This window comes from Perca fluviatilis, chromosome 14 (genome assembly GCF_010015445.1).
Source record: "Perca fluviatilis chromosome 14, GENO_Pfluv_1.0, whole genome shotgun sequence".
Lineage (NCBI taxonomy): Eukaryota > Metazoa > Chordata > Actinopteri > Perciformes > Percidae > Perca > Perca fluviatilis.
The window spans coordinates 28041492-28053991 of record NC_053125.1 but is presented as its reverse complement, the minus strand read 5'-3'; the positions used below and the strand labels follow the sequence as shown (position 1 = coordinate 28053991).

Below are 12500 nucleotides of genomic sequence, written 5' to 3'. Positions count from 1 at the left end.
GGTAACAGACCGCGTTCCAAACAATGGCAGTTTGTTTACTTGGCACGCAACAAAATCGTGGTGTGTGTGTGTTGTGTGTGTGTGTGTGTGTGTGTGTGTGTGTGTGTGTGTGTGTGTGTGTGTGTGTGTGTGTGTGTGTGTCTGAGCTTACGTGGGGGTCTCTGTTCGCTTCCAAGTGCTTTAGGGCCAAAATTTTGGTCCGATCAAAAGAGGTGGTCTCGGTCCGGACCAAACTGAACCATGGTCCGGTTTCGTTTATAGTGTGTGAAAGCCTTTTTTTTGATGGTTCGGACTTTTGGACCAAAATACAAGAAGCTCTGGCAGGCTCTCCTCGTGTTACAAGACCGGGTAGTAGCTCGGTGCTTAGCCTGTAGGCCTACGTGAGAGAGAGAGGGACGGTGAATGTGCTCAGAGCAGACAGCTGTCGGCTATCGGAGCAGAGAATACAACAGCAGTTTATTTGTTAAGTGGTAGTAAATGTACACTTTTAGGTTTCCGTTTGTCTCTGAATAAATAGCAGCAGTAGGAGAGTGCAGCAGTCAGTAGGAGAGAGCAGCAGTCAGTAGGAGAGAGTAGCAGTCAGTAGGGAAGAGTAGCAGTCAGTAGGAGAGAGCAGCAGTCAGTAGGAGAGAGCAGCAGTCAGTAGGGAAGAGCAGCAGTCAGTAGGGGAGAGAGTAGTCAGTAGGAGAGTAGCAGTCAGTAGGAAAGAGCAGCAGTCAGTAGGGGAGAGCAGCAGTCAGTAGGAGAGAGCAGCAGTCAGTAGGAGAGAGCAGCAGTCAGTAGGGGAGAGCAGCAGTCAGTAGGGGAGAACAGCAGTCAGTAGGAGAGAACAGCAGTCAGTCAGGGAGAGACAGCAGTCAGTAGGAGAGAGCAGCAGTCAGTAGGAGAGAACAGCAGTCGGGAGAGAACAGCAGTCAGTAGGAGAGCAGCACAGTAGGAGAGAGCAGCAGTCAGGAGAGTAGCAGTCAGTAGGGAGAGCAGCAGTCAGTAGGAGACAGCAGCAGTCAGTAGGAGATAGTAGCAGGTAGGGGAGTGAGCAGTCAGTAAGGAGAGCAGCAGTGGTAGGAGCAGCAGTCAGTAGGAGAGAACAGCAGTCAGTAGGAGAGAGCAGCAGTCAGGAGAGAGCAGCAGTCAGTAGGGGAGTGCGCGCAGTCAGTAGGGGAGCAGCAGTCAGTAGGAGAGAGCAGCGTCAGTAGGGGAGAGAAGCAGTCAGGAGAGAGAGCAGCAGTCAGTAGAGAGAGCAGCAGTCAGTAGGAGAGAGCAGCAGTCAGTAGGGAGAGCAGCAGTCCGTAGCAGTCAGTAGGGAGAAGCAGTCAGTAGGAGAGAGCAGCAATCAGTAGGGACAGAGCAGCAGTCAGTAGGGAGGCAGCAGTCAGTAGGGGAGAGTAGCAGTCAGTAGGGGAGAGCAGCAGCAGTAGGTAGAGAGAACAGCAGTCGGTAGGAGAGAGAACAGCAGTCAGTAGGAGAGAGCAGCAGTCAGTAGGAGAGAGCAGCAGTCAGTAGGAGAGAGTGAGCAGTCAGTAGGGGAGAGCAGCAGTCCGTAGGGGAGAGCAGCAGTCAGTAGGAGAGAGTAGTCAGTAGGAGAGTGCAGCAGTCATAGGGGAGAGAGCAGCAGTCAGTAGGAGAGAGCAGCAGTCAGGTGGAGAGCAGCAGTCAGTAGGAGAGAGCAGCAGCAGTCAGTAGGGGAGTGCAGCAGTCAGTAGGGGAGAGCAGCAGTCAGTAGGAGAGAGCAGCAGTCAGTAGGGGAGAGCAGCAGTCAGTAGGGAGAGCAGCAGTCAGTAGGGAGAGCAGCAGTCGTAGGAAGAGCAGCAGTCAGTAGGAAAGCAGCAGAGTAGGGAAGAGCAGCAGTCAGTAGCAGCAGTAGGGGGAGTAGCAGTCAGTAGGGGAGCAGCAGTCAGTAGGAGAGAGCAGCAGTCAGTAGAGAGAGCAGCAGCAGTAGGGGAGAGTAGCAGTGGGGAATGATGGTACAGCAGTCAGTAGGGGAGAGTAGCAGTCAGTAGGGGAGAGTAGCAGTCAGTAGGACAGAGCAGCAGTCAGTAGGAGAGAGCAGCAGTCAGTAGGGGAGAGTAGCAGTCAGTAGGGGAGTGCAGCAGTCAGTAGGGGAGTGCAGCAGTCAGTAGGAGTAAACAGCAGTCAGTAGGAGAGAACAGCAGTCAGTAGGAGAGAGCAGCAGTCAGTAGGAGAGAGCAGCAGTCAGTAGGAGAGAGTAGCAGTCAGTAGGAGAGAGCAGCAGTCAGTAGGCCTTGACCAACTGCCACTTTGCTCGTTTGAAAGCCATGATGTCTCTCTCTCTCTCTCATGGGGAGGCCAAATTCTCTGGGTGGGAAAAGCAGAGAAAGGGAGGTAACCTTGCTCCTTATGACCTCATAAGGAACAAGATTTCCGATTGGTCCATCTGAGCTTTCATTTTCTCAAAGGCAGAGCAGGATACCCAGGGCTCGGTTTACACCTATCACCATTTCTAGCCACTGGGGGACCATAGACAGGCTGGGGGAACTCATATTAATGTTAAAAAACCTCATAAAGTGACATTTTTCATGCCATGGGACCTTTTTAAGGGACGATGACTTTCAGATTCACAAGCTATTCTAAGCACATCATCTCTCCCTCTTTCTCTCTCTCTCGCTCCCCCTGGTTTTAATGTGTCCCCTCCCATGGTGAAACGAAGCCCACGCCCCTTTCAGACGACAACTGAGCGAGTTACTGACATTGACGGAAGAAATCTCCTCCTCCTGTTTTGTCCTCCGTTGATTCCTCTGACAAACTGTCCGCCGACGGCCTCGTCTCAGAGTTCAGTGTGAAGAGCTGTCGGCTGCGCGTCTCCATTATAAAAAATGGATAATTATCTCGGAGCTTGTTTTAAGACGAACTAACACAGTGTCACGCTGTTTTCATTTTTTAATTCTCATAAATCTGCTTTCAGCAGCTGTTTGAAATCAAGGTTTTCAATGGGATTCCAACAGGAGGAAGTACTCGGATACTTTACTTACCGTAGTAATCTTAAATGTTTTCATTCAAAATAAATGTCTGTTAACCCTCTTGTTATAACCTTGGGTCAAATTTGACCCGTTCTCAAAACTTCTATATCAGAAATATGGGTTTCTTTTTAACCAAATGACTCAAAGAATTAAGTACAATTGCAAGTACTCGATTCCTACTTTCATTGAATTGTGGGCATTCAATTTTATAGCGTTTGAAAAAATGTAAATGGTTAGGTATAATCTCCTATAAATGAGATTTATTGACCAAGAATTCCACAAATACGTGTAAAACTATTGGTGCTAAGTTGGTGTTAGTGGGAAAAATAGCATCGAAAAACGTAGGGGAAAAAAGTGACAAATAAAGTGACAAAGACGTCAGAAAATGTCTCAAAAATATTTAAAAAAAAACGTCAAAAACAAGTGTTAATTTTGACCCAGAAGGACAACAAGCGCATGGTCGACCAGAAGACATCACAAGTACAGTCATGGTACGTGTGTCATGTCAGCGTCATTTCAAATAGTGTTAAAGTCTCGTGTCTCGTCTCGTGAGCTGAGTGCCTCGTCACACCCTTGGTAGCATCGTTGTTTATAAAATCCGAACACGCCTTGTTTACAATTTTGGAGCGTCAAAATGAGGTTCCAACGCGACCAAAGCTGGGGTTTTTTTTCTGCTGCCGCACTGCATTTTCCACAGCATTTTTTGTGGACGGAAATCAACGATGTCCATTTGCCCCTTTTATGATTACATTGAAGTCCGTTTCGCGGCTTACGGTTGCAGCGATTTCAAAAGATTCCCATCTGTCGCTTACACACGAAAACACGAGAGAACGGGGTCCAGGTTGAAAAATTACAGAGTAATGAAATTACAGAGTATAGAGAGTTAAAGCGTAACTCTCGCCAAAATGCATCCTAGGGTCTTTTTGTGAATGTACCCGAGTCAAACTTTAGTTTAAAAGCATATTTAGGATGGAAGCGCCACTTTTAAGATTTACCGTGTTTTCGTTTTTCGGTCAAAATGGCCTTTTGAATGGGAGTGCTAGCTGCACTTTTATGCTAGCCTCAAAATAGCTATTTTTAAAACACTAAGAAGGCTCGACACAACATTAAACTTTGCTTGAAGTATCACCAGGGGCTCTACACCTTAACTACACCGGTGCACACGGGACATACTAAATCTGGGGCTACTTGTTTTGATATCGACTCGTTTTGACTGCCGAGGTGTTAGCGGCCGGAAACAACGAGAGCTACGGTGAGTTGTTCAAAACCTCTTTTTAGTAAACTCTGTGAACACAAACAATGTTGTCAACGCTTTCGTTAAGGTGTAGAGACCCTGGTGATACTTGGAGCAAAGTCTCATGTTGTGTCGAGCCTTCCTGGTGTTTTAAAAATAGCTATTTTGAGGCTAGCATAAAAGTGCCCCTAAGCACTCCCATTCAAAAGGCCATTTGACCGAAAATACGGTAAATCTTAAAAGTGGCTCTTCCGTCCTAAATATGCTTTTAAACTAAAGTTTGACTCGGGTACATTCACAAAAAGACCCTAGGGTTGCATTTTGGCGAGAGTTACGCTTTAACTCTCCATACTCTGTGATTTCATTACTCTGTAATTTTTCCAACCTGGACCCCGTTCTCCCGTGTTTTCGTGTGTAAGCGACAGATGGGAATCTTTTGAAATCGTTCCGATTTCTAGCACGCACGCGTTTTCGTAACCTGACGAATCGCTTCGCATCTGCTCGGCATATCCATCTGGGAACTTTACCGTTGGAGAACGAAAGTTTGACTCGGCTACATTCACAAAAAGACCCTAAGTTGCATTTTTGGCGAGAGTTGCGCTTTAATAAGTTTTTCTCACTCAGTTTTTCCTTAATTTCTCCGCAGCTCTCTCATCTTCAGACCTTCAACGGCCACCTATAGCAGTGATGACCCATCTTCACCAATCTCGCCACGCCTGTCTCCATGGTTACCCATCACCTTCTTGACTGACCTGTCCGCCACCAGAAGCTCCGCCTCCCGTCCAATCGGCCGCCGGGATGCACGTGACGGCCGATGACAGGGAGGTGGAGAGCGTGGCCGTGCCTTCTCCTCCTTCTCCTCCTCCTCCTCCTCCTCCCCCCCCTGCCCCTCCTCCTCCCCCACCCCCCCTGCTTCCAGGGCTAGGAAACCCTGTAGGAGGCCTGACGAGGAAGAAGAGCGTGAGGAGTTTCTTTTGGAAGACGATACCAGAGGATAAGGTAGAGTCTCAGCTTGGCACGATGGAGTCACATCGTTATTATGTCAATAAAGCATTGTATTCATGGGCTCCAATGGGACTTCATGGTGCATTCATGTGCACCTCATAAACTAATGGTGCATTCAAGTGTGCCTCGTAAACTCAGAGAAACTTGAACTTGTTCTAAAGTAAAAAAAAATGTACTTACATTGTGTGTGTGTGTGTGTGTGTGTGTGTATGTGTATGTGTGTGTGTGTGTGTGTGTGTATTGCAGGTGAAGGGGCGTGCCAACCTGTGGACTCAGGGCCGAGTCCAGCAGCACCAGATCGACGTCCAGACCATCGAGGAGCTTTTCAGTATGAACGACCGTCAATCTAACACCAAGACCCCCAGTGGAGAGAAGCCCAGGAGCTCATACGGAGAGCCCAAAGAGGAGGTAGGTGTGTGTGTGTGTGTCTGTCTGTCTGTCTGTCTGTCTGTCTGTCTGTCTGTCTGTCTGTGTGTGTGTGTGTGTGTTCGGTTAGAACATGGACCACTAAAGAATCAAAGTACAGTAACTAGTTCTGATCACGCTGATGTTTGTTTAGGTCAGTGTTTGTCAAACTTTGTTCAATATTGTACCCCCTTTGAATTGCTTTTAAGCCAAGTACCCCCTGACCAGTGGCAAACATTTTTGGTAGAAAAAAAAGTCTATATAATACAGCACCGGCAGTGATAGATTCACTAAACAGCAGCCTTTTTTAAACAAAAACATTTAAATGCTACATTTCAAATGTTTAGAATCCATCACTTAAAGGAATACGCCACCATTTGTAGAAATAGGGCTTATCACGGTCTACCCTGGCTATAGATAGGTGGGCCAACACATTTTTTGTCTCAGTGCAAGTAATTAGGTTGTTTTATTGTCTTTTGTTGGCTCACTTTTACTCACAACACGCTAACCGGCAACATAGGATTCCATTCACTACGCTAAGCTAACTAGCGGCGGCGCTGCCGGTGTTGAACCGGACTAAAACGATGCACGCACAAAAAATGCGTTGGCCCACCTATCTACAGCTAGGGGAGACCCCACCTATCTACAGCTAGGGGAGACCCCACCTATCTACAGCTAGAGGAGACCCCACCTATCTACAGCTAGAGGAGACCCCACCTATCTACAGCTAGAGGAGACCCCACCTATCTACAGCTAGGGGAGACCCCACCTATCTACAGCTAGAGGAGACCCCACCTATCTACAGCTAGAGGAGACCCCACCTATCTACAGCTAGGGGAGACCCCACCTATCTACAGCTAGGGGAGACCCCACCTATCTACAGCTAGAGGAGACCCCACCTATCTACAGCTAGGGGAGACCCCACCTATCTACAGCTAGGGGAGACCCCACCTATCTACAGCTAGAGGAGACCCCACCTATCTACAGCTAGAGGAGACCCCACCTATCTACAGCTAGGGGAGACCCCACCTATCTACAGCTAGAGGAGACCTCACCTATCTACAGCTAGAGGAGACCTCACCTATCTACAGCTAGGGAAGACCGTGATAAGCCCTATTTCAACAAACGGTTGCGTATCCCTTTAATTCATCCATTATTATAGTATAGTTATTTTAGGAATTATGCATGACATATTTTTAAATTAGCATTTTTGCAAAAATTTCACGGACCCCCTGCAGTACTCCAAAGTACCCCTAGGGGTACACGTACCCCCATTTGAGAAACACTGGTTTAGGTGTTAATTTTTCTAATAAATTTGGGTTTTATAAGTTATTTGATCAGCCCATGGGCCCACCACCTGTGGGAGGAACCGCTGGGGTTGGGTGCGCTGCCACACGGGGGGCAGTGAAGGTCAGGGGCCTCGACGGACCAGACCCGGGCAGCAGACGCTGGCTCTGGGGACGTGGAACATCACCTCTCTGTGGGGGAAGGAGCCGGAACTGGTGCGGGAGGTGGAGCGCCACCGGTTAGATCTGTTGGGGCTTACCTCTACGCACAGTCTCGGTTCTGGAACCATACTCCTGGATAGGGGTTGGACTCTTTTCTTCTCCGGAGTTGCCCAGGGTGTGAGGCGCCGGGGGGGTGTGGGGATACTCACAATGGAGACCTTGAGTGGAGTCCTGCATGGGGCTCCAGTGGGGGACTCCATTGTTCTGCTGGGGGACTTCAACGCGCACGTGGGCAATGATGGAGACACCTGGAGAGGCCTGATTGGGAGGAACGGCCTCCCTGATCTAAACCAGAGTGGTTGTTTGTTGTTGGACTTCTGTGCTAGTCATGGATTGTCTATGACAAACACCATGTTCGAACATAGGGATGCTCATAAGTGTACTTGGTACCAGAGCACCCTAGGCCAAAGGTCAATGATCGATTTAATAATCGTTTTCATCTGATCTGAGGCCGTATGTTTTGGACACTCGGGTGAAGAGAGGGGCGGAGCTATCAACCGATCACCATCTGGTGGTGAGTTGGGTCAGGGGGTGGGGGAAGACTCTGGACAGACCTGGTAAGCCCAAACGGGTAGTGCGGGTAAATTGGGAACGTCTGGAGGAGGCCCTGTCCGACAGACTTTCAACTCAACACCTCGGCGGAGCTTTCGTGTATCCCTGTGGAGGCTGGGGGCATTGAACCCGAGGACAATGTTCAAAGTTTCCATTGCTGAAGCTCGCGGGGGAGCTGTGGTCTTAGGGTCTTAGGTGCCTCAAGGGCGGTAACCCACGAACACCGTGGTGGACACCGGTGGTCAGGGAAGCCGTCCGACTGAAGAAGGAGTCTTTCCGGGATATGTTATCCCAGAGGACTCGGAGGCAGTTGCAGGGGTACCAAGGGGCCCGAAGGGCTGCAGCCTCTGCCGTGAAAGAGGCAAAGCAGCGGTGTGGGAGAAGTTTGGAGAAGACATGGAGAAGGACTTTCGGTCGGCACCAAAGTGCTTCTGGAAAACTGTTCGCCACCTCAGGAGGGGAAGGGGAACCATCCAAGCTGTGTACAGTAAGGATGGGACACTGTTGACCTCAACTGAGGAGGTAATAGGGCGGTGGAAGGAGCATTTTGAGGAACTCCTGAATCCGACTAATATGACCTCTATGTTAGAGGCAGAGCTGGAGGATGACGGGGGATTGTCGTCGATTTCCCGGGCGGAAGTCACTGATGTAGTCAAACAACTCCACAGTGGCAAAGCCCCGGGGATTGATGAGATCCATCCAGAAATGCTCAAGGCTCTGGGTGTGGAGGGGCTGTCCTGGTTGACACGTCTCTTCAACATTGCGTGGAAGTCTGGAACAGTGCCAAAGGAGTGGCAGACTGGGGTGGTGGTTCCTCTTTAAGTAAACCAGAGGGTGTGCCACCAAGGTCCTTCACGGGGTGTGTGCCAATTACACGGGTATCACACTTCTCAGCCTCCCTGGTAAAGTCTACTCCAAGGTGCTGGAAAGGAGGGTTCGGCCGATAGTCGAACCTCGGGTTGAAGAGGAACAATGTGGATTCCGTCCTGATCGTGGAACAACGGACCAGCTCTTCACTCTCGCAAGGATCCTGGAGGGACCCTGGGAGTATGCCCAACCGGTCTACATGTGTTTTGTGGATCTGGAGAAGGCGTATGACCGATCTGTCGCACCGTTGAGACGAAAAAGAGCTGAGCCAGAAGGCAAAGCTCTCGATCTACCGGTCAGTTTTCGTTCCTACCCTCACCTATAGTCATGAAGGCTGGGTCATGACCGAAAGAACGAGATCCAGGGTACAAGCGGCCGAAATGGGTTTCCTCAGGAGGGTGGCTGGCGTCTCCCTTAGAGATAGGGTGAGAAGCTCAGTCATCTGTGAGGAGCTCGGAGTAGAGCCGCTGCTCCTTTGCGTCGAAAGGAGCCAGTTGAGGAGGTTCGGGCATCTGGTAAGGATGCCCCCTGGGCGCCTCCCTAGGGAGGTGTTCCAGGCACGTCCAGCTGGGAGGAGGCCTCGGGGAAGACCCAGGACTAGGTGGAGGGACGTCCAGCTGGGAGGAGGCCTCGGGGAAGACCCAGGACTAGGTGGAGGGATTATATCTCCAACCTGGCCTGGGAACGCCTCGGGATCCCCCAGTCGGAGCTGGTTAATGTGGCTCGGGAAAGGGAGGTTTGGGGTCCCCTGCTGGAGCTGCTCCCCCCGCGACCCGACACCGGTTAAGCGGAAGAAGATGGACGGATGGATGGAAGTTATTGGATATAAAAACTGGGTGAAACGTCATGATTGACAGCTGGGATTATGCACGATATGAGGAGAATGTGTCTATTGCGCTGGTTTATATTGTGGTAAAAAATTGTGCAACCCTAGCTGGGATTGACTCGTGATTGGTAGGGCGGAGTGTGTGGGCGGGACTTACCACGGCTCCACCGTCCAATCGCTACTGTGCAGACTCTGGGTCCTAAATGCCTGCGCCCGTATATCTGGATATTTAGGTGTAACTTATCTTTAATGACAGTCTGTGTTTTGCGTGTTTATGCAGTTTTTTGAAGGTGTGTTTTCACCTGGGCTCTAACCTCAAACTGATATCTGTTCACCTTTACCTCTCTCTCTCTGTCTCTCTCTCTCTCTCTGTCTCTCTCTCTCTCTCTGTCTCCCTCTCTCTCTCTCTCTCTCTCTGTCTCTCTCTCTCTCTGTCTCCCTCTCTCTCTCTCTCTCTCTCTCTCTGTCTCCCTCTCTCTCTCTGTCTATCTCTCTCTCTCTCCATCTCTCTGTCTCTGTCTGTCTCTCTCTCTCTCTCTGTCTCACCCTCTCCCTTTCTCTGTCTCTCTCTTTGTCTCACCCTCTCTCGCTCTGTCTCTCTCTCTGTCTCACCCTCTATCTCTCTCTCGGTCTCACCCTCTCTCTCTCTGTCTCCCTCTCTCTCTCTCTCTCCCTCTTCTCTCTCTCTCTCTCTCTCTCTCTCTCTCTCTCTCTCTCTCTCTCTCTCTCTCTCTCTCTCCCTCTCCTCCTCTCTCTCTCCCTCTCTCTCTCTCTCTGTCTCTCTGTCCCTCTCTCTGTTTCTCCCTCTTCCTCTCCCTCTTCATCCCTCTCCCTCCCTCTCCCTCTCTCTCTCTCTCAGGTAACCATACTTGACTCTAAGCGAGGGATGAACATCGGGATTTTCCTCAGAAAGTTCAAGAGGTAAATCTCGCTTTTTGACCACAACCGAACACGAACACTGAAGCAACAACTCATTTAGTATTAAAATCTCCTCAGAGGAGAAACTGAACTTTTTACTAAAGTACTGAAATTATAATAATATAGAATAGTATTTAGGTACTTATTCTTTACTTGAGTGTTTCCTTTTTCTGCTACTTTAGAGTTTAGTGTGTGTGTCTCTGTGTGTGTGCGTGCAATGTTGTGTGTGTGTGTGTGATAGCGTGTATGTGACAGCGTGTGTGTGTTGATGTGTGTGATGGAGGGTGTGTGTGTGTGTGTGCGTGTGTGTGTGACGTTGTGAGTGTGTTGATGTGTGTGATGGAGTGTGTGTGTGTGTGTGATAGCGTGTGTATGTGAGTGTGAGTGTGTTGATGTGTGTGATGGAGTGTGTGTGTGTGTGTGTGTGTGTGTGTGTGTGTGTGTGTGTGTGTGTGTGTGTGTGTGTGTGTGTGTGTGTGTTTGGTGGCGTGTGTGTGTGTGATAGCGTGTGTGTGACGGTGTGATGCGTGTCCTCTCCCTCATCCCAGGGTGTTATGGGTAAACAGATGTGTCATGATGCCAGGATGTGACGCAGACAGAGACGCTCAATATCATGCGACTGGTTTCAAGTCACGTTAGAGGACGTTCACCAGGGTCAGCAAAATATCACTGAGGGAAAGAAAACGATGTAAAATATAATATAAAATACTGTATAGTATTTCAAATATTATATAATATTTCTTAAAGCCATAGTAAAAGAAATATATTTACAAAGAGACACAAAATGACCGTAAACGGACACAAAAGGGCCATAAAACGACTACAAGGAGACATATAATATCTACAGAAATGCCAAACATCCGCAAAGAGACGTATAACGACCTCAGACTTAAAACGACCACACAAAGATGTAAAAGGGCCACAAAGAGACCTAAATCATCCACAAAAATGCATCAAATGTTAACTAAAAGACCTAAAACGGCCACAAAGATCATCAAATGTTATCTAAAAGACCTAAAACATCCACAAAAATGCATCAAATGTTATCTAAAAGACCTAAAACATCCACAAAAATGCATCAAATGTTAACTCAAAGATCATCAAATGTTAACTAAAAGACCTAAAACGTCCACAAAGAATATCAAATGTTAACTTAAAGACCTAAAACCTCCACAAAAATGCATCAAATGTTATCTTAAAGACCTAAAACGTCCACAAAAATGCATCAAATGTTTACTTAAAGACCTAAAACCTCCACAAAAATGCATCAAATGTTAAATAAAAGACCCAAAACATCCACAAATATGCATAAATGTTAACTAAAAGACCCTAAACATCCACACAAATGCATTAAATGTTAACTAAAAGACCCTAAACATCCACAAAAATGCATCAAATGTTAAATAAAAGACCCAAAACATCCACAAAGATGCAAAATGTTCACAAAGGGACGTAAAACAACCACAAAAAGATGCAAAACGACAAAAAGAGATGTAAAACGTCTTGTTTTCAAGTTGTCCATTTGTGGAGGACTTAATATATACAGTATATAGGTCCATACATTGTCAATAAATGAGAATAAAATGCCCTTCAGGAGTTCCCAGAGTCCAGTGATGTCTTTAAATGTTTAGTTTTGTTCAACCAGCAGTCCAACACACAAAGATACTCAGCTTATTGTGATGTAAAACAAAGAAAATCACACTTTTCAGGAGCTTTTTTAGCTCAAAAAATATCTTTAATCAATCAACCAATCATCAAAATCCTCCCTCCTTCAGGTCCAATCAGACGATAGTAGACGATATTCACCATGGCAACGGCGAGCCTTATGGGGCGGAGCCCCTGAGAGACCTGCTGAAGATGATGCCCGAGAAAAAAGAGGTAACGTCACATATAGATTTACCAAACAACACACACACACACACACAGCCATAGCCATGTAACTGAAAAACATTTAAATGCTGACGAAAAAAGGCAACAAAAACGTTTTATTTTAATGTAAAAACTTGGAAAAAGTCGGTAGGAAGAAGTAAGTTAAGGCAAGAATAGGAGGAAGATAGTATCAAATACTTAGAAAACAGCAACAAAATCTTCTTAAAAAGCGACGGACTTGTACAACTAAAAACACACAGTAGGAAGAAAGAAGACAAACTTCGTAAAAAGTGACAAAATCCTTGAAAAAGGCGGAATTTTTTCTTTTTAAAAAGTGC

General features: G+C 47.6%; 1 protein-coding gene across 1 annotated transcript in view; it reads left to right on the top strand.

The window, feature by feature from the left end:
• The window catches only part of LOC120572275 (FH2 domain-containing protein 1-like), a 51147-nt gene that overhangs the window by 13975 nt on the left and 24672 nt on the right, over window positions 1-12500 (top strand). The window contains exons 2-5 of the mRNA XM_039821512.1: window positions 4859-5211; window positions 5464-5625; window positions 10235-10296; window positions 12069-12171. Of these exons, the coding sequence (XP_039677446.1) occupies window positions 5011-5211; window positions 5464-5625; window positions 10235-10296; window positions 12069-12171 (528 nt within the window). The 5' untranslated portion in view covers window positions 4859-5010. The remainder of the gene's footprint in view (window positions 1-4858; window positions 5212-5463; window positions 5626-10234; window positions 10297-12068; window positions 12172-12500) is intronic.